The following is a 26,164-nucleotide window of genomic DNA, read 5'->3' as shown; positions in this document are numbered from 1 at the left end:
GCTGATTTGGTGTGCGAGTTCATTAGAACGTGCGTTGAAGATGTCGTTCCCATAGCAACGATTAAAACATTCCCTAACCAGAAACCGTGGATTGATGGCAGCATTCGCGTGAAACTGAAAGCGCAAACCACTGCTTTTAATCAGGGCAAGGTGACTGGTAACATGACCGAATACAAACAGTGCAGCTATTCCCTCCGCAAGGCTATCAAACAAGCTAAGCGTCAGTACAGAGACAAAGTAGAATCTCAATTCAACGGCTCAGACACAAGAGGCATGTGGCAGGGTCTACAGTCAATCACGGACTACAAGAAGAAATCCAGCCCAGTCACGGACCAGGATGTCTTGCTCCCAGGCAGACTAAATAACTTTTTGCCCGCTTTGAGGACAATACAGTGCCACTGACACGGCCTGCAACGAAAACATGCGGACTCTCCTTCACTGCAGCCGAGGTGAGTAAGACATTTAAACGTGTTAACCCTCGCAAGGCTGCAGGCCCAGACGGCATCCCCAGCCGCGCCCTCAGAGCATGCGCAGACCAGCTGGCCGGTGTGTTTACGGACATATTCAATCAATCCCTATACCAGTCTGCTGTTCCCACATGCTTCAAGAGGGCCACCATTGTTCCTGTTCCCAAGAAAGCTAAGGTAACTGAGCTAAACGACTACCGCCCGTAGCACTCACTTCCGTCATCATGAAGTGCTTTGAGAGACTAGTCAAGGACCATATCACCTCCACCCTACCTGACACCCTAGACCCACTCCAATTTGCTTACCGCCAAAATAGGTCCACAGACGAAGCAATCTCAACCACACTGCACACTGCCCTAACCCATCTGGACAAGAGGAATACCTATGTGAGAATGCTGTTCATCGACTACAGCTCGGCATTCAACACCATAGTACCCTCCAAGCTCGTCATCAAGCTCGAGACCCTGGGTCTCGACCCCGCCCTGTGCAACTGGGTACTGGACTTCCTGACGGGCCGCCCCCAGGTGGTGAGGGTAGGCAACAACATCTCCACCCCGCTGATCCTCAACACTGGGGCCCCACAAGGGTGCATTCTGAGCCCTCTCCTGTACTCCCTGTTCACCCACGACTGCGTGGCCACGCACGCCTCCAACTCAATCATCAAGTTTGCGGACGACACAACAGTGGTAGGCTTGATTACCAACAACGACGAGACGGCCTACAGGGAGGAGGTGAGGGCCCTCGGAGTGTGGTGTCAGGAAAATAACCTCACACTCAACGTCAACAAAACTAAGGAGATGATTGTGGACTTCAGGAAACAGCAGAGGGAACACCCCCTATCCACATCGATGGAAAAGTAGTGGAGAGAGTAGCAAGTTTTAAGTTCCTCGGCATACACATCACAGACAAACTGAATTGGTCCACTCACACAGACAGCATCGTGAAGAAGGCGCAGCAGCGCCTCTTCAACCTCAGGAGGCTGAAGAAATTTGGCTTGTCACCAAAAGCACTCACAAACTTCTACAGATGCACAATCGAGAGCATCCTGGCGGGCTGTATCACCGCCTGGTACGGCAACTGCTCCGCCCACAACCGTAAGGCTCTCCAGAGGGTAGTGAGGTCTGCACAACGCATCACCGGGGGCAAACTACCTGCCCTCCAGGACACCTACACCACCCGATGTTACAGGAAGGCCATAAAGATCATCAAGGACATCAACCACCCGAGCCACTGCCTGTTCACCCCGCTATCATCCAGAAGGCGAGGTCAGTACAGGTGCATCAAAGCTGGGACCGAGAGACTGAAAAACAGCTTCTATCTCAAGGCCATCAGACTGTTAAACAGCCACCACTAACATTGAGTGGCTGCTGCCAACACACTGACACTGACACTGACTCAACTCCAGCCACTTTAATAATGGGAATTGATGGGAAATGTAAATATATCACTAGCCACTTTAAACAATGCTACCTTATATAATGTTACTTACCCTACATTATTCATCTCATATGCATACGTATATACTGTACTCTAAATCATCGACTGCATCCTTATGTAATACATGTTTCACTTGCCACTTTAACTATGCCACTTTGTTTACATACTCATCTCATATGTATATACTGTACTCGATACCATCTACTGTATCTTGCCTATGCTCCTCTGTACCATCACTCATTCATATATCCTTATGTACATATTCTTTATCCCCTTACACTGTGTATAAGACAGTAGTTTTGGAATTGTTAGTTAGATTACTTGTTGGTTATTACTGCATTGTCGGAACTAGAAGCACAAGCATTTCGCTACACTCGCATTAACATCTGCTAACCATGTGTATGTGACAAATAACATTTGATTTGATTTGATTTGGTACAATTCCTAAGCGATCTCCATGTGTCATTACAAAAAGAAACTGGAAGTTGAATGATCCTTTTCTTATTTCCACAACGCATTCCAGGATTTATGCAATAGGCATGCACCTTTCAAAAGGTTTAGGATTAAGTGTAGAGAGAACCCTTGGTTTACAGATGAGTTTACTAAAATCATAAGAGAACGAAATGCTATGTGGGCTAAAGCAAGAAGGTCTGGTTCGGAGGATGATTGGATGGCTTTTAAACGTCTTTGAAATCTGGGCGTGGCTATGAACCGAAAACTAAAAGCAGACCACTACCGTAAATCTACTTCGGATAATTATAATTATAATAATCCATCCAAATTTTGGCAAGTAGTGAAAGGTTTGGAGTGCATAAAAGATACACAGTTTCCCAAACAATTGTTGGTAGACACAGATTGTAACTGAGAGAACCTCTAATCTGAAAGTCTTAAATCAGCATTTTCTAGATGCAGACAGTTGATTTGAAGTTTGTTTATGCATATATATATATCTCTCAATGAGAAAAACCTGTATAAATAAATGTTGAATAAAAATATTAAATAATATGCTCCGGACAACAAACACAATTGCGTTTTATCAATGGCAATTTGAATACACAGATCGACATGCATGACAGCATGTTCCAGTTCCCGCCAATATCCAGCAACTTCGCACAGCCATTGAAGAGGAGTGGGAGAACATTCCACTGCATGAGGCAAATTGTGGTCACACCAGATACTGACTGTTTTTCTGATCCACGCCCATACCTTTTTTAAAGATATCTGTGACCAACAGATGCATATCTGTATTCCCAGTCATGTGAAATCGATATATTAGAGGCTAAGGAATGTATTTTAATGGACTGATTTCCATATATGAAATGCAACTCAGTAAAACCTTAGAAAAATGCTGCATGTTGCATTTATATTTTTGTTCAGTGTATAGTGATGTATACCTGGAGGTAATCAGACCTCTTTGAAATGAAAATGGATATAAATTCTTATTTACAATGACGGCCTACCCCGGACAAACCCTAACCCGGACAACGCTGGGCCAATTGTGCGCCGCCCTATGGGACTCCCAATCACGGCCGGTTGTGATACAGCCTGGAATCAAACCAGGGTCTGTAGTGACACCTCTAGCACTGAGATTCAGTGCCTTAGACCTCTGCGCCAATCGTGATGTATTTCATTGCGCCATACGTCATCTTCACGGAGTCTTGCCCAGCTACTGAACCGACAAGTGTAGTGTTTGTAATGCAAGATGGAGAGCCAGTCTCTTGTCAGACATCACATTTATTTTGGGAGATTGCAAAATGACCTTTTCAATCGAGACAGGATAAAATATATTGTTTCAGGTGATAATAAAACATGTTTGTTTAGTTACTTTTTCCTCCACTTGTTTCTCTAACTTTATTGCAAGTCTAGCTAGCTTGCACTGCAGAGCAGCTATCTAGCTAAAAGTTAGACTAGGTTGAAGATACCTTTTGTAGCTAGCGACCTCCACCTAACAACTATCATCAAAAACATATGTCATTACCATCACAATAAATTTAAAACGGGAGGCCGCAGTCATATATAATGTGCATTATTTAACATTACTATTAAAATAGTACTCAATTATAGAAATGGGTAATTGTTTACAAGTTGCTAGTTATCCCATAAAGCCATCACCATAAACCAGATTTTCATCTTCTCTGTTTTGGTAACCTCCTGTTCTTTGATGGACTCTGGATGGTCCCAAAGATATTTTGAACAAACCCAAGATAGTTCATCTGTTTCCTTTACAATGGGTGCAAATGAAGCATAGTGGGCAGAACAAGCAAGGAGGTGGGCAAAGCCAAGCACGAGCTAGCGAGATTCTATTGGTGCGTTGTAGTGTGTATTTGCATATTTCCTCTAGCGAACACCTCCTCTAGGAAGTACGCGTGTGCGCAAACTCAATTTGACCTTGCATTCCTTAACAATACAAAAACACTTTGGAAAAGCATCAAGTCTATAAAACCTAGTGCATTTTATTTGATTAATTTAACTAGGCAAGTCAGTGAAGAACAAATTATTATTTACAATGACGGCCAGACCCGGACGAGGCTGTGCGCCGCCCTTTGGGACTCCCAATCACGGCCGGATGTGACGCAGCCTGGACTAAAACCAGGGTCTGTAATGACACCTCTAGCACTGAGATGCAGTGCCTTAGACCGCTGCTCCACGAGGGAGCCCTGTGTTCGTAACAATCTAGATTTGGGAACATAAACATTTATTGAGATCAATGTTTCATCGATGAGAAAATTGGCAGAATGTTGGTCCAGTTTCACCTAGTTCCACCCTCTCACTACCATATTTGGAGGTCAGAACGTTCTAATGGATGCTTCAGCTTTATAGCCCATGTGACATGACTGGGTTATCCCTTCTGTCTGTGATTGTCCTCTCCAACCGGGAAAGCTGTCATTTAGGGCCCGATTCAGACTTAGGTAATGTATGTGTTTCTTATGCACTTCTCAGTACTTGGTATTCAGACATACCTTATGCAAGGTGTGTAACAAGCTTTGTACGCTAAAAAAATGGAATAGAGTGGTGAGGAGGAAAATTAGCATAGTCCAGCTTGCCAGCTAGTTTAGCCAGGGAAAAAGCTTGAGCCTAGTGCGCATGCTCGCCCAGCTAGGCTATTTCAGGAGATGGATTGTAGTTTTTATGCCCTGGCAGTGAAAAGTTTGATTAAACAATTCAGAGACTGAAATAAATCACATCTTTAAGGAGAGCAAATTGAGATACAATCCTGAAATCAGCTGTAACTGTCAATAGTAAAACAACGCTTAAAATGTTTGAACTCCAAATACAGAAAATGGTGAATTCATTTCCGGACATGGTAAACTCCAAGGGAACCACACCTGCAAAGCACATGCATAAGCTAAGTCTGAATACCAACTACTGAGACGTGCTTAAGAAAAGCGTACATCTGAATCGGGCCCTAAATGACAGCTTTCCAGGTTGGAGAAGACCATCTTTCCTGGCCAAATCAATCCCTAAAACCCAGACAGGAGCACTTTCTCCCCAAGCCTAATGGATTGGTAAAGCAACAAGATGCCTTATGAGTGGGGATAATGGATTATTTGTTGCCACAACAGCTGATAAATCACATCAATGAGAAAGCAGCATCTTTTACGCATATATTGATATGGTACATCAATGCAGGACCCGCCAGGAGCAGGAAATGAACTGAAACACTATGGATGACCTGGAACGTTGCCAGTAAAGCTCCAGTCTTTCTTTTTATGGATTGCATTTCAATGAATGCCCTGAATTGACAAGAGTTTGAATGAAATGGCCCTATTCGTCATGACACAAGACAAGAACAGTTCAACTTTTTTTTACTTGAAATGTGAGTTTACACAGGGAAACTGAATGTCATGTAGGTGGATTTTTAAAAAATCATTATGAAAAAACGAATCACACAATGGTGTGGGATGTATTCGCAAAAATAGCCCAAGCGTTCCACTAAATCCAAACCTTGACATACAGAGGCACCTCGCTCTTAAATAGTTTCATTTAAAGAATGAGAGTAATTAGTTATAAATATCAAGGCGCATATACTTTTTCCAAAAGCAAGTATAAATGTATTGTTGATACAATTACAAAATTAAAAGTATATTAACCCAAACAAAATCAAGCAGAAATACAAAGACAAATAATATTGGCAAACCATGACACTGGCACGTGAGGATAAATGAACAGATAAAAAGCACATTCAAAATAAAATTCGACTTGAAAGTAATAGGCACTAGTTCATTCATTTCTGGCACACTAATACCATCCCTATGAATCTCAGCACTCCTGATTTATTTTAAAGCACAAGTGGCAATGGCCACTAACCTATTGAACTTTTCCATTATAATTTTAAGATATTAGGATAATTTATTCCGTCTTGACATAACATACACTGACAATATTGTTGCAGGTTTTAAATGAACTACATCAAGCCTTTGCTGCATGCTCAGGTCTCATGGCTACAAGGGTTGGATTTGATATATTTGACTGGGATTACATATCTCTGACTATATTGTCTGGATGTTGCAATGGCATATTAATCTAATGGTGGAAAGCAATAGAATTAACTAACCAAACCAGAAGTAGATCTGGATTGAGGTTGTGACTACTGCCATTGACTGGCGCAGCTCAACATCACTAGCCAGCCCTGAAACAGATGTGATAGTCGATACAGGTTAAAACCAGTTATGATTAGGTCTGGGATGGGGCTTTGGCCTGTTTCTACCAATCACCTGTGTTATCAACATAAAAACATCAACACTCAAATGTCCTGTTATGAAACCATCTAAAAAAATACTTTGGAGAATTAGCTTTGCAGTAGAGGTTTTGATTTTTTAAAAATATATTCAAATCAATAGAAAACAAATACTGAATATGGATATTTGGAAAATGAACTCTTTAAATAATGATTTGAATAAATAATGTCAAACATTTCAATACATTCTAGTTCATCCACAAGAGGAAAAAACTATGATTTGACAAAACTTTGTAAAATGTTCACAATTCTTTAACATTAAGGGAACATTTTACCTGCACAGCATCATCATAGAGATCTCTAACAAAGGCATCTGTTGAGAACAGACTGCAAAAAGAGAAATTTGTACAAACACTTCAACCTGAGGGAGGTGAAAAAATAGACGGAGAGAAGCATTTTGTGAAGACTTATTGACTGATTGCTGAACAGACACACTGAGGCAGATGAGAGTGCCCTCTGGTGGCACCGGGATGCTGGAGCTCAGCTGGTTTCTTTGGCATTCTCTCTAGGCTTCCGCCCCCCAGCCCTGCCTGGCCCCTTCAGATCCTCTCCACACAGACACACACCATGCTGCTTCAGCTGTTCAGATCATGTTCCTCATGATAGTAAGACGAAAGACGAATTTTACTTTGTCTTTGTTATAGTTTATTCCTTAATTCATGGTAAAAGTAATCTTGGTTGATAAAGTGCCGCATTGTAATGTTGGTCTGCCTCTGTGCTGATCAGGGGGCCACACAGTGCCTCTGTGCTGATCAGGGGGCCACACAGTGCCCCCTGCTGACCAGGCCAGCCTCAGTAGCAACCCTCCCTCCAGTTATCTCCTTCCCGTCCACCATTGTAGGTCCGAGGGGCAGGTAGAGACCTGAGGAAGAGAAGAACCAGAGAAACAGATTAGTTCTGTGAGGCATTAGGCAAGACTAAAAAGGTCTGATACACCTGCAATCAACTGACAACTATACTTGCCTTGAAGCTGTTTGTAATGTGTGTACCTACCTGCGTACTGGCTGGGCCAGTTTGCTGCGAGGCACGGGGATGCCGCCCCCCCCCCCTCCTGCACTGGGCCGGGGCAGGCCGCTGCGTGCTGGGCCCAGGGAGCGTGTGGGGGTGGAGGCTCCAGAGCCAGGGGTAGACGTGGCCTTCACAGGTTGCCTCAGGGCCAGGGGAGACGGAGTGGCCGGGGTTCGCAGCTTACTGGGAGAAGGGACTGGACAAGCAAGAGACGGGTCAGTACAGTACACTATATTATGAACAGATGGAATAGAGGATGACACTTCACTATACACACAACAGAGATCTACATCATTCTCAGTGTTTCACCACTAAGCAATTAACAACAATGATCAGAGGCACGTATGAGAAATAACGTGTAGACTTTTACCTAATATGTATTCAGAATAATTCTTTCAATAATTTGATAATGGAATTTTGCATTAAATTACAAGACCCATGAAACCAAGGAAAAGGAAACAATGAATGAAGATAAGAGGCCTTCTATTAAGTATTTACACAGACTACAAAGAACCACTATAATAGTTGATGTGTAGGATGGATGAGGCACACATGCCCTCCAGCGATAGGGAGGGCACAGATAATACCACAGCATTAACACACCATGAAACCACAAACACAATATATAAAAGTTGGGAGCATGATCAGTGAATACTCACTGAAATCACCTTCTTCTCCAAAGCAACAGGAAAGATGGACTAAACAAAGATGAAGATAGGAGAGATTTGACTTCATTCAGAACAGCAGGAGAAAGTGCAATAGATGACATGGATGGAAAAAGATCTCTGGACTAAGAAGTCTTCTAGAGCCTATACTTTCCAATAACAGTACATCACATACTAACTAGCTACTAATACAAACCAATCTGCAACCATTACCACAAAGAGTTCAGGAGGAGTGACTGCAGTGTGGTCAGAAACTGATATTATCTGAAACAGCCTTGAGGTCTGTGAGCACAAAGCCATTCCAGAACCACAGGGTTTCTCAGCAGGTTCTCCCCATCACCAGTAGGGGAGATAAGAGTTCTGTTCCAGACAAGACCCAGCAACACCATGGAGACACTCAAACTTTCAAGACCACACTCCCAACCAGAGGCTGCCTACCCTGACCATCCTAGAAAACAATTACTTGGCTGGCAAATTTTCTGGCACTTTTTATTTGGTTGAGTGCATGCAGGTACGTCACACAGGTAGGCACACAGCCAACCAGTCACAGTAAAACACAAAATGCTTTACGTTTGGTAAAGAATGTGGTCGTGTGTATTACTGAGGATGTGTGAGTATGTAGGAACTTTAACTCGTAAGGTGAATGATCCCAGGCACTGGCAGGCTTTTACCTCGCAGAGAAGAAGGGCTTTGGAGGTGCTGTTTGGGTTTCGGGGACTGTAAGGATCGAGGGGGAATTCCTGTTTGGGAGGAGCGAGGGGGAGTCGAGTACCGGGAGTGGAGTGGAGTGGAGGAGTGCTGGGCTACTGGGAGAAATGGAGATGACAATTGGGGAGAGAGAGTCAGCCCTTACTCTGACTTGCTGTACTGTTATGGTTACTGGACCAGGGAAAGGAGATTATAGAGTTGAGCCAGGCAGCCGAAGAGGAAGGAGGGGTGTGTCAGTGAGGCAGGTCAGCCATTGTAAAAATCAGCCAAGCCTGGCTTAGTGAGTATCATTCTCAGGCAAAGGTATAATAGCAGCCTGAAACACTAGGGGGTGCTGCAGCCAGACATTCACAGTCCAGAGAGATTGCCAGGGGTAAAGTACTGAAGTCAAGCTGGGCCAACACTAGGCCAAACCACAGCCAGTGCCTCGGCAGAAAGAGAGGGGTGGGTGAAAGGCAGCACATGCTCTGCAGTCAGATAGAGAGAGGCAGGGATAGTGATGTCAATGCACACCACAACCAGAAGAAGCTCTGAAAGGTAAAGGAGATGACCCCTATTATCAGCCAGTGTCAAGAGCGAAACAATACAACAGTGATATAGTACAGGATAGTACAGAACATATGTATATTGCACATATAGTACAAGTCAAAAGTTTGGACACACCCACTCATTCAAGAGTTTTTCTTTATTTTTTACCATTTTCTACATTGTAGAATAATAGTGAAGACAAACTATGAAATGACACAAATGGAATCATGTAGTAACCAAAAAAGTGTTAAACAAATCAAAATATATTTTATATTTGAGATTCTTCAAATAGCCACCCTTTGCCTTGATGACAGCTTTGCACACTCTTGGCATTCTCTCAACCAGCATCATGAGGTAGTCACCTGGAATGCATTTCAATTAACATGTGTGCCTTATTAAAAGTTAATTGGTGGAATTTCTTTCCTTCTTAATGCATTTGAGCCAATCAGTTGTGTTGTGACAAGGTAGGGGTGGTATACAGAAGATAGCCCTATTTGGTAAAAGATCTAGTCCATATTATGGCAAGAACAGCTCAAATAAGCAAAGAGAAATGACAGTCCATCATTACTTTAAGACATGAAGGTCAGTCAATCCAGAAAATTTCAAGAACTTTGAACGTTTCTTCAAGTGCAGTCGCAAAAAAAACATCAAGCTCTATGATCAAACTGGCTCTTATGAGGACCGCCATAGGAAAGGAAGACCCAGAGTTACCTCTGCTGCAGAGGATAAGTTCATTAGAGTTACCATCCTCAGAAATTACACAGACTTCAAGTAACAGACATCTCAACATCAACTGTTCAGAGGAGACTGTGAATCAGGCCTTCATGGTCAAATTCCTGCAAAGAAACAACTACTAAAGGACACCAATAATAAGAAGAAACTTGCTTGGGCCAAGAAACATGAGCAATGGACATTAGAACAGTGACAATCTGTCCTTTGGTTTGATGAGTCCAAATGTGAGATTTTTGATTCCAACCTCCGTGTCTTTGTTAGACGCAGAGTAGGTGAATGGATTATCTCCGCATGTGTGGTTCCCACCGTGAAGCATGGAGGAGGAGATGGTGTGATGGTGCTTTGCAGTGATTTATTTAGAATTCAAGCCACACTTAACCAGCATGGCTACCACAGCATTCTGCAGCGATACGCCAACCATCTAGTTAGCGCTTAGTGGGAATATCATTTGTTTTTCAACAGGACAATGACCCAACACACCTCCAGGCTGTGTAAGGGCTATTTGACCAAGAAGGAGAGTGATGAGTGCTGCATCAGATGACCTGGCCTCCACAATCACCCGACCTCAACCCACTTGAGATGGTTTGGGATGAGTTGGAACGCAGAGTGAAGTAAAAGCAGCCAACAAGGGCTCAGCATATGTGGGAACTCCTTCAAGACTGTTGGAAAAGCATTCCAGGTGAAGCTGGTTGAGAGAATGCCAAGAGTGTGCCAAGCTGTCATCAAAGCAAAGGGTGGCTGCTTTGAAGAATCTCAAATATAAAATATATTTTGATTTGTTTAACACTTTTGGTTACTACATGAATCCATATGTTATTTAATAGTTTTGATGTCTTCACTATTATTCTACAATGTAGAAAACATTCCAAATAAAGAAAAACCCTTGAATGAGTAGGTGTGATTAGACAGTAAGAGATTAACTTTGAGAATTCAGTTGGTGGCGATATCAAAATAACATTCAGTCTTTTACTCAGTTCTCTCTGCATTCTAAATCCTCACAATAATCTACTTTTCAATCTGGATTATAATTGATTTGGATAAAAAGGAGAAGAATGCACAGAAGGAGAAATTATTCAAATAGTGAAATTAATCAAAAGGAGAGAGAATCCCAAACCATCAAAGCAAAGACAGTACAAAGCAATAGAGGTTTAATAAGGGGGAGCCTGAGAGGGATGTATGGTATACCCACTCACACACTGACTAGCTACATCACAAAACTATAACACTACGCATTATTCCTTTCATAACATTTGTGATGTTGAATATGCTTGAGAAACAAAAATGTTATGTCAATATACAAGAGAGAATAATATGAAAATGACAGAATGTCTCAGATTGCTATTACTGAGTGAACAAGCGATATGATAAACATTGTGTATGTAGTACTCACTGGCAGACTGACTGACTGCCTGGTGTCTGGGTGAGCCTCCGTTTGGCACTTGCAGGTTGGACTCAAAGCTCCTGCTGTTCTTGACGGGCTCTGGACCCTGCTGTGCCACGTTGGAGCGGGTCAGGTTAGGAAGACTCCGCCTCAGCTTTTCTACAAACAACACAACAAAGGAAAACTGAAAACAGGACTGAACAAATACACATTGGCCCAGAATTACACATGACCTTTGACCAGCAGTGGGCGTAATTTGAATCAGACTATATAATTGAATCATATAATTTGTCCTTCAGATAACTATGAACAAAACCATTTCCCATCTAGTCTCTCAATCCTCAAGAGGTAGTCCTGAGGTGTAGTGAGCCAGCCTCTCCTTACCTTCGTTCTTCACCACGTTGGTCTGCAGGTCTTGGGGGGTGTGGCTTTGCAGGGAGTGACGTGGTGCCTGCAGCCGGCTGATGATTGGCTGCGGGGAGCCTCGGCTGTGGGGGTGGCTGTACTCCAGGGAGCGTGCGGGGGAACGGGAGCGGGGAGAGTTTCTGGGGGAGGCGTGAGGGGAGTGTCTGGGGGAGGGGGAAAAGCGGTTTGAGGGGATGTGGAAGGCGGGGTGTACAGCCTCCTCATCGTCCTCTAGACTGTGGGCGTCCAGTTCCTGGTCACTGAAGGTGCTGCGTCTCAGAGAGTGGCAGGACGAACCAGAGCTCCGTCTGGACGCTGTGGCAGCATAGTCCTGCCGAAGACCTGGAAACACACACACAGACGGTTAGACATACACCGCTTGTAGTGTGTACTGAGAAAGACAGTATAAACACACCGCATCACTGACTGGTGGGTAAATGTTTTTCCCAGACAGACAGAGTTAGAAGATGGTACGTACTCTCCTCCTGCATGCGAGCCAGGATTTGTACATCAGTGACGTCGTTGAGCTTGTATGTGGTGGAGGATCCTACAGAGTCCTCGTCCATCTCTGAGGTGCTCAGCTCACTGTCTATTGAAGACTGAGGGCTGACCGCTGGGGGGTTCCTTTCTCTCTCTACTGAGCCACCACGCTGCTGCTGGTGAGCTGCTGGGACACACACATTAGGTGTTCATACTGGTCCAACACACACACACACACCTGTAGGTCTAAACCAAGCTGTCAACTAAAGCTTATGTTTTAACATAAAGAACAAGAGAGAAGGCCACGGAAGGAGAGTTAAAGACAGGCTTTATATGGTAGTGTACAGTACCCTGGTTGACGGGGAGCATCAGCTGCTGTCTGACGATGGGCACCCTACTGGGTGTGGATGATGGGGAGTTGAAGCCACTGCTGTAGGGGCTGTTAGCGGTGTTTGTGCAGTATGGGCTTCCGTAGTTCACCTGGGGACTGTAGGGACATCCATACAGGCTCCTACGCTTGTTTGCTGTGGAGAGAATTCAAGTCAAAGTTTATTGGTCATGTACACCTACTTTCAGGTGTTATGGCTGGTGCAACAAAATGCTTATGTTACTAGCACCAGCAGTGCATTAGAATGTCTCACAAATACAATACAAATAATACATAAATAAGAATTGCCATAAACATACTGTGATAAAGCCTATATCTTCATCACATAAGGGACAGTTGTACAGCCATCAAGCTACATCGTAATAACCAGTCATTCACTGAGATAATATGGGAAGCCCCCTCACAAGCTGCATTATACCAACCACTGACACAAACACTAAATGTGCACAGTACATAGTACACAGTCACACACAAGTTCTCTCTGAGTCCTCTCCTCTGTAGTGTGTTGACAGTGGTGCGCATTTTAGAGTCACTTAAAACACATGGCAGGCGTGGGTGTCTTTATGACGGACTGGAGAAAGAGTTAACAATACGGTCTATTCACTCAGTAGTACACAGTGAGAGCAGCACTGTGATATCTATCCAGCTCTCCACAGAGACTCTATACAACCAGTCAGTTAGTCAGTCCCATGGAGGCAGGCTCACCATGGACCCTCCCTTAGCTGAGTCATTAGACCAGGCCTGGCTGGCTGGCTGCTCTGACAGAGATACAACGCATTAGCCAATAGCCATTACTGTTGACTGTTGTACTGCAGCCCCACTCGGCTCAGCCAGCAGTGCTGCATACACTCCAATCTCCAGGGCCACTCGTTTGCTCATCACTCTCTCTCCCTTTTTCCCCTGTCTAGATGCGTTTACACAGCTGGGTGGTGACTGGAAAGTAGCCTTTAATTATCAACTCGCTCTCCTTTCTGTTTGAGTTTATTGTTACAGGGACAGTGCACATTAATCAACGTTTCAGTAAAAGTGCCGGTTTTAGCCAGCCGGCTGATTTTCAATCACAGTCCCTGGGCAGGTTATTAAAAACACTTACAATACAGACAAACAATAAGCAGTGAGCACATGCAGCGCAACATAGAACAAACAACACATTCTCTCCCTCTCTCTCCTACCCCCTCTCAAAATAACATGTCCACTCAACTCACTCACTTCCTTAGAGATCAGCCACTGAGGAATACTAGGATCACAACATGACACTACCACAGAACCACCTGCACACTTAGGCCTTAACCAGGGACACAAGTACTCTTCTTGATCACTTCTTGATCACTTTGTCCTCTGTGGATTCGCAGATAAGCTCATGATAAGTGTCTAACATATCTAAAACAGTGACCTATAGGCCTACAGGATATAGGTCCTCACACTCCGAGAGAGCAGACAGGGATCCAACACAGTGAGCTACCAGCCTCTGAGTTGCACCTCCATGGGTCTGTGTCATCTGTGACCCAGAAAACAACCCCTGGCAACACATTGTTGAGGTCAACCTCTGGTGGTCCCAATGGGGAGATTACTGCAGTTAAAAACCACAAGGAAGGGACAGAGTTTCAGAGGGTGCATTCAGAGCTGTTCCCCATGTATCCAATGGTGCCAGGCTAGCCAGGGGTGAATGAGTTAAGGGCTAGGAGGTGATTAGATGGAACAGTAAATCAGTAGGAGTAACAGACAGTCAGACTGCTGGCTCCCTCTCAGCAGGGATCTGCAGCACTGGGACAAAATAAAATAGTGTTGTCCTAAAACACTGTACTAAAACAAACCATGCTAAAAATAAAAATCCCAGAAACCTAAATAATGGTTAACATTTATATACCTATCATACAGAGGTACTTACTCAACATTTAACACTTGCTCCCTCCATGATAAAACCATCCCGTAACACTACGAAGTTGAGGAAATGCAGGAAAGCTATTCAGGAGTAGGGTTGCAAAGGGTCAAACTTTCCCGGTAAATTTCCAGAATTTTGAAATTCTCTTGAAACTATGGGGGCGCTATTTCATTATTGGATAAAAAAACGTGCCCGTTTTAAGCGCAATATTTTGTCACGAAAAGATGCTCGACTATGCATATAATTGACAGCTTTGGAAAGAAAACACTCTGACGTTTCCGAATCTGCAAAGATATTGTCTGTGAGTGCCACAGAACTGTTGCTACAGGCAAAACCAAGATGAAACTTCAAACCGGAAGTGAGCAACATTTTTGAGGCGCTGTTTTCCATTGTCTCCTTATATGGCTGTGAATGCGCCAGGAACGAGCCTACACTTTCTGCCGTTTCCCCAAGGTCTCTGCAGCATTGTGACGTATTTGTAGGCATATCATTGGAAGATTGGCCATAAGAGACTACATTTACCAGGTGTCCGCCCGGTGTCCTTTGTTGAAATTGGTGCGTAATCTTCAGCTGCAAGCATTTTTCCATGGGATTCAGAGGAGAAAGCAGACTTCCACGAACGATATATCATCGAAGAGATATGTGAAAAACACCTTGAGGATTGATTCTAAACGACGTTTGCCATGTTTCAGTCGATATTATGGAGTTAATTTGGAAAAAAGTTTGGCGTTTTGATGACTGAATTTTCGTTTTTTCTTTTTGGTAGCCAAACGTGATGTACAAAACGGAGCGATTTCTCCTACACAAAGAATCTTTTTGGAAAAACTGAACATTTGCTATCCAACTGAGAGTCTACTCATTGAAAACATCCGAAGTTCTTCAAAGGTAAATTATTTTATTTGAATGCTTTTCTTGTTTTTGTGAAAATGTTGCCCGCTCAATGCTACGCTAAATGCTACGCTAGCTATCAATACTGTTACACAAATGCTTGTTTTGCTATGGTTGAAAAGCATATTTTGAAAATCTGAGATGACAGTGTTGTTAACAAAAGGCTAAGCTTGAGAGCTAGCATATTTATTTCATTTCATTTGCGATTTTAATGAATAGTTAACGTTGCGTTATGGTAATGAGCTAGATGCTGTATTCACGATCCCGGATCCGGGATGGCTAGTATCAAGAGGGTATTTTGCTTAAATTAATCAAAAAAAGTTAGCTTTTTTTGTGGGATACACGTAAGGCAATTCTAGGTCTTGTGGCATATTTTGGTTAAACTATCCCCAATTCAATGGAATTTACAACCCTCTGCATGCACAGTGCACTCTTCCATCACATGTACAGCTGATTCTCAAGATCTTGCACACTAATGAGATGCTTTTGAGCCCACACTACTACACTGTCTGAGCCAAGGACTACATGCTTTCTGGTAAGTTTTGATTACAATACTGGGCGGGGTGAATACATTTTATATGACATTTGTTAACTAGTAAATAGTAGCCTACACCGAAGTGTGTTTAAATCATTTCTAACTTGTTAACGATCATAGAGAAGGCAGACTGTATTGCAATGATCTCTGATGGGTGGTCGAATGTTTATGGGCAAGGAATAATTAACTACATCGCCACCCCTCAACCAGTATTCTACAAGAGCACAGACACAAGGGACAACAGACACACCGGTCTCCACATTACAGATGAGCTGAAGACAGTCATCAATGTCCTTGGACCACAGAAGGTATTTGCACTGGTGACAAACAATGCTGTGAACATGAAGGCTGCTTGGTCTAAAGTGGAGGAGTCCTACCCTCACATCACACCCATTGGCGATGCTGCTCATGCATTGAATCTGCTCCTCAGGGACATCATGGCACTGAAAACAATGGATATACGCTACAAGAGAGCCAAGGAAATGATTAGGTATGTGAAGGGTCATCAAGTTATAGCAGCAATCTACCTCACCAAGCAAAGTGAGACGAATATCACCACTGTGTCTCGCCACCTTGGCCTTGATGAGGGCAAGGTTCTTGGCAGTTTGGCGAAGTACACTTCCATGCAAGGGCTTTGGGATGGAGATGCAATATGGCAGTCGTGCCAACATATCTCATCAGCCACCTGGTGGAAGGGACTTTGTGGATCTGAGGCTCTTTCCCCTGTTGCCTCCATCATACTCTAAATCCCACCAACATCAGCTGCCTCAGAGCGCAACTGGTCCTTGTTTTTGGAACACACACACCAAAGCACACAACAGGCTGACCAATACAAGGGTTGAAAAATTGGTGGCCATCTGGGCAAATCTGAGGCTTTTTCTCATCCTCAACAAGGTTGGAAAGTGACAGTGAAGATGAGGCCTCAGAGTCTGATGATCAAGAAGAGGATATTGAGAAGGTCCAGGGAGAAGACATGGAAGCCTGAGAGGAAGACAACCAAAGCTTTAGTTTCTTAATTAAAGTTCATTTTACATTTCTATTGGAAGGATTTAATCCTTTGTAATTATGTCTACTTATGATAAGGTTAAAGGTTTATGTTTCTGTCTCCATATGATAAATATATCCAATGCAAAAAACATCTACATTTAAATGGTATTAATATTAATTCCCATATATTCCTGTTAATTCTCACAGAAGGTTTCCATCTCTGAATATTCCCCAAAATGTGCAAGGGGTATAACTAGTGATTGGGGGGGAAATCGCTAGTTACATATCGGGATATTATTTTTAACGATATCATATAGTTTTGACAATATTATTTTTGCGCTAGTTGGCTGTACTTGCCCCAAAACTCTATTTTTTTCTTCCTAGATTGTTCTTCATCTTTTTAAATTGGGAGCCTATTTGTTTTCAGCACTTTCATATTTCCCTGACTGATCAAAACACATTTGTTTATGGCTCTCTCTTGTCCCTCTGTAATAGACACATGGTGGGTAACATGTTTGGAACATTGAATAGCAATTGGTACCTAAGTATGGTGAGGTCCCAGCCCTAATAACCACTATTTCCATTCATCTTTGCCAAGAGACTAGCAGTAATAAAAGCTCTTTCCCAGCTGATGGTTTGACTGCAGAACCTCCAGTTTCCAGTGGAATTAGCTTAGACAGCATAAAGTCTGTAACCAACAGAAAAAGGGATTGTTTGGTCTAATTAAACAGCTAAGCTAGACAAAGGAAATGTAAACAATACTTTGCATTGAAGCCTCCTTAAAGTGAAAAAGAAAAGGTTCTTGAGACGGACTGGGATAGCTACACTACATGGCTAAAAGTAGGTGGACAACCATTCAAATTAGTGGATTTGGCTATTTCAGCCACACCTGTTGCTGATGAAATCGAGCACACAGCCATGCAATCTCCATAGAGAAACATTGTCGGTAGAATGACCCGTACTGAATAGCTCAGTGACTTTCAATGTGTCATCATAGTGATGCCACCTTTCCAACAAGTCAGTTCGTCACGGTCAACTGTTATTGTGAAGTGGAAACATATAGGAGCAACAACGGCTCAGCCGCAAAGTGGTAGGACACACATGGTCACAGGACTGCCGAGAGCTGAAGTGCGCAGTGCAAATCGTCTGTCCTCAGTTGCAACACTCAACACGCAATGCCAAGCGTCGGTTGGAGTGGTGTAAAGCTCGCCGCCTTTGGACGCTCGAGCAGTGGAAACACGTTCTCTGCAGTGATGAAGCATGCTTTACCATCTGACCGTCCAAAGGACTAATCTGGGTTTGGCGGATGCCAAACCGCTACCTGCCTGAAAGCAGTGCCCACTGTAAAGTTTGGTGGAGGAGGGGCTGTTTTTCATGGTTCAGGCTAGGTCCCTTAGTTCCAGTGAAGGGAAATCTTAACACTACAGCATATAATGACATTATAGACGATTCGGTGCTTCCAACACTTTGTGGCAACAGTTTGGGGAAGGCCCTCCTGTTTCAGCATGACAATGCTCCTGTGCACAAAGCAAGGTTCATACAGAAATGGTTTGTCGAGATTGGTGTGGAAGAACTTGACCGGCCTGCACAGAGCCCCCACCTCATCCCCATCGAACACCTTTGGGATGAATTGGAAAGGCAACTGCGAGCGAGGCCTAATCGCCCAACATCATTGACCGACCTCATTAATGCTCTTGTGGCTGAATGGAAGCAAGTCCCCGCAGCAATGATCCAACACCTAGAGGAAAGCCTTCCTAGAAGAGTGGAGGCTGTTACAGCAGCAATGTGGGGAATCAACTCAAAATTAAATCTAATTTATTTGTCACATACACATGGTTAGCAGATGTTAATGCGAGTGTAGCGAAATGCTTGTGCTTCTAGTTCCGACAATGCAGCAATAACCAACGAGTAATCTAACCTAACAATTCCAAAACGAATACCTTATACACACACACAAGTGTAAATGGATAAAGAATATGTACATAAAGATATATGAATGAGTGATGGTACAGAACGGCATAGGCAAGATGGAGTAGATGGTATAGAGTACAGTATATACATATGAGATGAGTAATGTAGGGTATGTAAACAAAGTGGCATAGTTTAAAGTGGCTAGTGATATATTTTTTACTCCATATTAATGCCCATGATTTTGGAATGTTCGAAGAGCAGGTGTCCACATAGTGTAGCTCTTAGCATTTCACATGAGGAGCAGGCAACATAATTGTGTGGCTCAGGGAGAGAAAGAAAAACAAAAATCAGGGGAGAGAGATTAACAAGTGAACTCTAGGTCATGAAAGAACATGACCTAGAGAAGGCGGGGATATCCAATCCATTATAATTTAAGTACTGAAATTGTAACTACATGTTAGGGCGAGCATGGCTGGATAGGCCAGCTATCAGCCTGGGGTTAGGGACTGACTTTCTGCTGTTGAGAAGAACTGGATGGAATCTGTGGACAGTTTTCAAAGCACAGTTCTACATGGGCTACATTCTGAATATAGTCCAGCATTACAGGTCTGGTACTGACAGTATAGTCCCTTTCTGGGCCATGCTTCCAGTTGTATAATGTTATAACAATGACCAGAATCTAGTTTTGCAGAATTTCACAGGGACATTGAAGGCTCAAACCTCTGAAAGGATTTTCCAGAAAGCATTGAATATAATCTTATGATGTGGTCCAAATCTACGACCAACCTGTGTATTACATTAGTCATGAGCCAGACGCGATGCCCTGCTCGGTAAAATTCCTTCACCAGAACAAACACAATCCTCACACGACGCCATGGTAAAGAGAGAGGGGTGTGGTAGAAAGGAGCCAGCAGCCATAAAGGGTGTCACTGAGGAGCCCACACACAGTACAACCACACAAGATGCATAGTACACGCCTAGGCCCGCTCGGCTTGTCATGTGGTTGACGTGCAGCCATGTCTGACAGCTGTCTACCTCTTCTTCCCTCAGGTATAGGCAGATAGAACCCAGTCACCAGGTGGGTGAACCCTTGTTAAAGGTAAAAAAAACATTGCGACGAGCAGCACTGCAGAGGTTGAGATGAGTTTGGTGCAAGACTTGGCTCTCACACAAAATCTGCGCATGTGCACGGGTTTGCTTCACGCTGTTTGCAGCATGGTAGCCAGGGCACCAAAACAGCGGAGAAGTTGAGCCTTGAGGCACATCATGTTCTCGCTAACAGATCATGTGACTTGTATCTGCTCTGTGATTGGACAACAAAGACCGCAAGACACATGGTTAGTGTAGGTTGTGGTGCTCTTTGAAACAGAAACTGACGGTAAAAACACGATTTCTCAACACAGAGGTTGAAACATACATAACTAATGGAAACTACTTCAACGTACAAATAGTTTTGCAATCTCAGCAGTAATATCACCATGAGTTACAAGGATTGAGAATCCACTTCCGGAACCCCTAGGTGCAGCCCTATAGCCTGCACTACTGTTTTCTGCTGGTTAACGCACACCTAAATAATAATATATCAACCAGTTGATCTGTAGAACTTCCCTTTGTCCTTAGAGTGAGGTAGAGATGGGGGGCACGGCAGTGACTGAAGCATTAGGTTATGTCCATATTTTAAGGATGACATAATCCTCTCCTAACCTAGTATGATGATATCACCACCACCGATTCTCCCCCTTCTGCCATTACTTCTGTGAATAGTAATACCCATTTAGTATGTTGTCACCCACCAGAGCCCCAGAGTCTCTTCTGATATAGTCTGAATTTAACTTCAGTGTACGATGCACATAAATCCACAGGAAGGGATGTGATTGGAACTGGTCGGGTGTTGACTCTGGATGACAGGACAGATACCCCATGAGGATGCTATCTGTCCATCCGCCTAGGGGTATGTGACTGGAGTGTTGCTAGGGCTGTAGCGATTATGGAATTGAGAGTAATGATTATTTGTCATAACTGTAATTTTAGTTAAAGATTTTTTTTTAGCTTGTAATGCATCTTTGTAAATTAACTAGGACATAATGAATACAATACAGTTTTGGTGACCCCTGTGACCCCCCCCCCCCCCCCCGTGACTGCTGACAACTTTTGGAAATTAAGCTTCTCCTCCCGACAGTGCTGTTCTGCTCATACAATGATTACCAACTTTACCCACATCATGTAAAATTGAAAAACTGCTATTGGGTAAACTATATCTACTTGAATATGAAGTTGAATACAATATTTGTGCCAGCCTTAGGTGTTGCGTAACTACTATTGCCACCTGATCAGTGATCATTACTCAGAACACACAGGTTTAGGGATAGTGATCTTCAGCAAAATGTTGCTCAATACAATATGGGTGTTACATGAGCATACCTCCAAAAATGTAACCCATCTCACTTTAGCCGGGAGGATTTGGCATCCTGGTTGAAGGGATTGTCTATTATTATCCCACAGGGCGGCGCACAATTGGCCAAGGGTCGTCCGTTTAAGGGTTTGGCCGGGGTACGCCGTCATCGTAAATAAAAAGGTGTTATTAACTGACTTGCCTAGTTAAATAAAAGGTTAAATAAATAATCTCATAATACGCAAAGGGAAACCAGAAAGACATACTCATACAGGCCATGATAATGCAGAAAACACTTTCATACAGCACATATGCCTACGACAAAACAAACGCATATTTGTCCTAGATGTGTGTACAATTGTGTGGAAAAGACGAGATAGAGAGAGAAGAAGAAGAGAGGGGAGAGGAAGGAGAAGAGAGTAGAGAAGCCTGGTGACAGTACCTGACATGGTGACGTCCAGTCTGTGGATGAGGGAGCGCTTGGCTGACTCCATGTCAGGACTGGGATTGTCCAGAGCCTGACGACACCACACAATGGGACTCAAGGCTTTCTGCAGTGGGCTGTTGAGCTTCGCCTCATACAGCCTGAAGGAACACAACACATTAATTTAACACACACATCAATGGACATCGCACACAAAATACAAGACATCCTCTTATCTAATACATGATGGTTGATGATACAGGTTTGGTGAGTGTTATAACCTGCTTAGACCTATATCGCATAACAGCTGCTATGGCTGATACTTAGGCCTTATACTTTGACAGAGAAAGTGCTTCTACCAGGAAGAGGAATCTGAGTCAGCAACTGTGAACTTGGTCTCAGCCACAGAGAAAAGCACTCAGATAACTACTGGACACAAACACCAAGGCCTACTATTAGAAAGATGTAGGCCTAGTCAACATATTTTGTACATTCTTTAGGCAACTAAAAGTATGCCACAGAGGTTTTCACCATAACATTTAAAGAATCAAAGTTCAACCAGATTTATAGACCTATTGGGCCTACTCTAGTCATTAGGCCTAAATAATGCTGTGGATCCACATGGCTATGCTTTTACATAGTGCGTATAAGCCTAATTATCCTGTAAACGTGCATGGATGGATCATCCGAACTGTATTTTAGAATTAAACCCTAAAAGCAGGATGGTGCTGTGCAGTTGTTAAACCGTTGCAAATCCAGTCTGATGCTAATTCCGGGATTATGGGAGTCAGTCTATGACCAGGACTGGCAAGCCCTCAGTTAGTAGTATTATGGGTAATCCTGTGTTTGTGTTAATCACCAGCCAGAGGAGAGGTGTGTGTGTGGGGATTGGGTTAGTGGGGCAATAGGGAACTGGTACAGAGAGGCTATAGTAAACTTCTAGGTCCTTCTTCCTCATCCAAATATAGAAAATATAGTTTCTTGAACTGTAGTAGAAGATGTTTCTGTATCCAATGCATTCATATAGCATTCACTGATCATGTGTTTAGGGGTTACCAGGGTCCATTCACGATTACTATCCGGACCAGTGGAGGCTGCTGAGGGTTGGAATGAATGGCTCATAATAATGGCTGGAAAGGAATAAATGGAATGGTATTAAAAACATTGTTTTCATGTGTTTGATACCATTCCATTCCCTCCATTCCAGACATTATTATGAGCCATCCTCGCCTCAGCAGTCTCTACTGATCCAGACAGTCTGGCCATCATTAGTGACTATCCTTTTTATATCTGGACTCCTCTGATCCTTGACCTAAAGCACAACCCATTTCCATCAAGATGCCCATTATATGCCAATAAATAACATTCCTGAAACCGTACCATGGCAGACAAGGGCCTATCTCTCAGAGAATGAGAAGAGGAGAGAGCTGGGCACTGACTGTCCTCATTATAGGCTAAAGCTTACTATGGCTCTAATAACAAAACTCAAACTCGAACAAAACAAATCTCATTTATAAACTGGGCTTATTTCACATCAGCTCTACAGTGAGGTCTCATGTCCCTGTAACTCTCTAAAACCATTTGAGGGAATTCCTCGAGTTGGGATCAGCAGTGAGATTTGTGCAGCCTCACAAATCCAATCAAACATCTCGAATTTCAAGGATTAGGCTACACATCTAAAAGTGAATCTGTGTAAGGCCCTTACCCTATAACCCACAAATGCACAACAAACAATACATGATCCTGACATTCAGTGTGGTGGTTGAAACTGTGGCTGGGCCTGGCTCTCAAAACAATTTGGATACTATAACATTGTCATAATCACATAGGGGCAATTACTTTCTCTCAACCTCTTTTCATACAATTATGGCTGGTGTGGAAATTGGAAATCCTTCTAACAAAGGAGGTAACCATGGTTGTGGCTCTTGCACTTTCCCCATAGGCTTTGGCTGGGTAAACAACTTTCAATTTCACTGTGCACACTGCTCTCTTCCCACTACCATGACAGTTGTCTAACATGTCAGCAAAATAGTGCAACTGGCCAACATATGAACTGAACTTCCCATATGCTGAAGACACTATATACTGTCGACTTAACGGATGACTACTAGTTTTTGTGGGTGATAATTTGACAATAAATAAGACAGCTAAAATGAAATGTTATGATTAAGGCCTAATAAAGGGCTGTGATTAATTAAAGCACATGAGCAACAACCACAGAACAATGAATGCCAAGTTCCACTAATATATCATTGACGAATATGTAACGTGACAAGTGCAGGGGGGTTGACAGTTCACACGTGATCCCCTTTCCATTTGGTTTTCATTCCAACCACCACCCCTCACTCACTCACTAATCAACAATGAACGACAGACAATCTGTCTGCAGTGTGTTATGACCTCAGTGTCTATTATTGTATTTAGAACATGGCCATGCGGTACATTCCTATGCAGTAATTTCAGCGAGAATGATTTACCTCCCAGGCTGTTGTCATCGTAGACAGCTAATGTCTGGAACAGCTGCGCTCGGCTTTTGAGGTGTCACATATATGGGCGCACAGGTACTGGTTGCCAAATGCATTAGGGCGTGCTGTTGTGTTCTGGCACAGCCCTTAAACTACTTGAATTACAGATGGTGTAATCATGTTGTATCACTCACCAGCTGTCTTGATCTTCGTTAAGACAATCCATGTCTTCGAGATCGAGGATTTCTACTTCATCCAATATAGAAGTTTCCCCTTCATCCATAAAACCCAGTGTTTCCCCTGCGTCAGTAAAATAGGAATTGGTGCCAGTGAAAGAGGTGGCAGCCGATGCCCCCTCGCCCTCATATGCTCTCCTGAAACTGATGCCATCATATGACAGTCTGGGACTCAAACAACGGGAGTTTTCCAAAAGCCCTCCATAGCCAGTTCCGCCGGACCCCACCCCAGGGAAGCCGGCCAGCCCCGCCGCTGAGGCGGCTGATAAGCGAGAGTCGTATCCTGCACTATGGGGTCTATGGTTCCCTGACACTGCTCCAGACGAAGACCGACTACGGAGCTGCTCGTTTTGTTGTTCGAGTTTCTTTACCAAGTCCTGTAGTTTCCGCACCTCTAAGTCCGCGTTGATGTTTGAGTTGATATCCTCCATAGCTAACGTTGGTTAGCGCCACTACCAGCAACACAAAATAAAAATGCCGCTGCTGTGTGGTCTTTTGTTTCCTCTTTTTCACTGGTGGTCACGATATGTTAGTCACTCTAAGCAATATTTAGGTGTTTACTGAAGACACTTTGGTGTTCAAATAAGTTATTGGGCTCATCGTCGTCATCTTCTCCAAATATTCATACACACAGGCAGGGTTGAGGCCATTTTCGCTGTTCCCGTCGCCAACTATGAAAGACCAACAGGCAAGGCTCGGCTACGTCATCACGTGAAACATCGGTAACGAGCACGTAACCAAGCTCGGGTTTACAGTATCGATAATGCCACACACTGTACTGAATGGAAGGTATTGTGTGAGCTAAAATACAGTACAAGGAAAGTATGGTGGTTTCAGCTAACTGCTGCTAAGTATCAGCTCATTTCTGCTAACACGTTGCTTATCAATTATCAAAGGTCTAGATTTCAGTTTTACTTTGCTCTCCAGAACCCAAGGCATTAAGGCATTCTGCCTTATCCCAATGATTCTCACCTGGAAGCACTGCTTACGGGTGGGACCATGTGAACTCCAATCCCCGACGCTCGTTTCAATAATCATTGCTTGCTATATGGTTTTCGAAAACATATGGTACTTCTTTTCATAACAGTGAGAATTAAAATGTAAAAAATATACTTACTGTATGTAGCAGGTTTGCACAGCTATGTCTCCAGCCGAACAACAACACTACATTAGTCCCCTCCTCTACTCCCTGTTTACCCACGACTGCGTGGCCAAGCACGACTCCAACACCATCATTAAGTTTGCTGACGACATGTAGGCCTGATCATCGACAATGATGAGACTATAGGGAGGAGGTCAGAGACCTGGCAGTATGGTGCCAGGACAACAACCTCTCCCTCAACGTGAGCAAGACAAAGGAGATGATCATGGACTACAGGAAAAGGAGCACGGAACGAGACTTTCAAGTTCCTTGGTGTCCACATCACAAACAAACTACCATGGTCCAAACATACCAAAAAAGTTGTTGGAGTGCACTCTTCACGCCTTTACCCCCCAGGAGACTGAA

The 26,164-nt window shown here is 43.5% G+C and overlaps 1 protein-coding gene across 7 annotated transcripts; it reads right to left on the bottom strand.

The window, feature by feature from the left end:
• Window positions 1–5,693: 5,693 nt before the first annotated feature.
• Window positions 5,694–25,348, bottom strand: slain2 (SLAIN motif family, member 2). Of its 7 annotated transcripts, none has more exons than XR_002953616.2 (11): window positions 24,616–25,348; window positions 21,975–22,117; window positions 12,900–13,073; window positions 12,548–12,733; window positions 12,049–12,411; window positions 11,674–11,823; window positions 8,987–9,121; window positions 8,310–8,348; window positions 7,636–7,846; window positions 7,384–7,504; window positions 5,694–7,353 (listed from the first exon to the last, which is right to left on the bottom strand). XR_002953616.2 is itself a non-coding variant. In XM_042322242.1 (11 exons), the coding sequence occupies exons 1-10, from the start codon at window positions 25,086–25,088 to the stop codon at window positions 7,435–7,437; spliced, it is 1,944 nt and encodes a 647-aa protein (XP_042178176.1). In that variant the 5' UTR covers window positions 25,089–25,348; the 3' UTR covers window positions 5,694–7,383; window positions 7,414–7,434. The 7 variants fall into 7 exon arrangements, 6 of the variants coding, with proteins under 6 accessions (XP_042178176.1, XP_024277607.1, XP_024277608.1 ...); XM_042322242.1 differs by having other exon boundaries at window positions 5,694–7,383; window positions 7,414–7,504; XM_024421839.2 differs by having other exon boundaries at window positions 5,694–7,504.
• Window positions 25,349–26,164: the final 816 nt, after the last annotated feature.

The sequence above is a fragment of the Oncorhynchus tshawytscha genome, linkage group LG05, assembly GCF_018296145.1.
Source record: "Oncorhynchus tshawytscha isolate Ot180627B linkage group LG05, Otsh_v2.0, whole genome shotgun sequence".
NCBI classification, from domain to species: Eukaryota; Metazoa; Chordata; class Actinopteri; order Salmoniformes; family Salmonidae; genus Oncorhynchus; species Oncorhynchus tshawytscha.
Note: the sequence above shows the minus strand (reverse complement) of the source record. Positions and strands in the feature narration are given on the sequence as shown.

Coding starts and splice junctions, on each gene's coding strand:
- slain2 (XM_024421839.2), bottom strand. CDS start 25,088: ATGGAGGATATCAACTCAAACATCAACGCGGACTTAGAGGTGCGGAAA. Junction 12,412..12,547: donor GGCTCGCATGCAGGAGGAGA/GTACGTACCATC, acceptor GTGTGTTTCCAG/GTCTTCGGCAGGACTATGCT. Junction 7,847..8,309: donor TGGAGAAGAAGGTGATTTCA/GTGAGTATTCAC, acceptor TTGCTTGTCCAG/TCCCTTCTCCCAGTAAGCTG.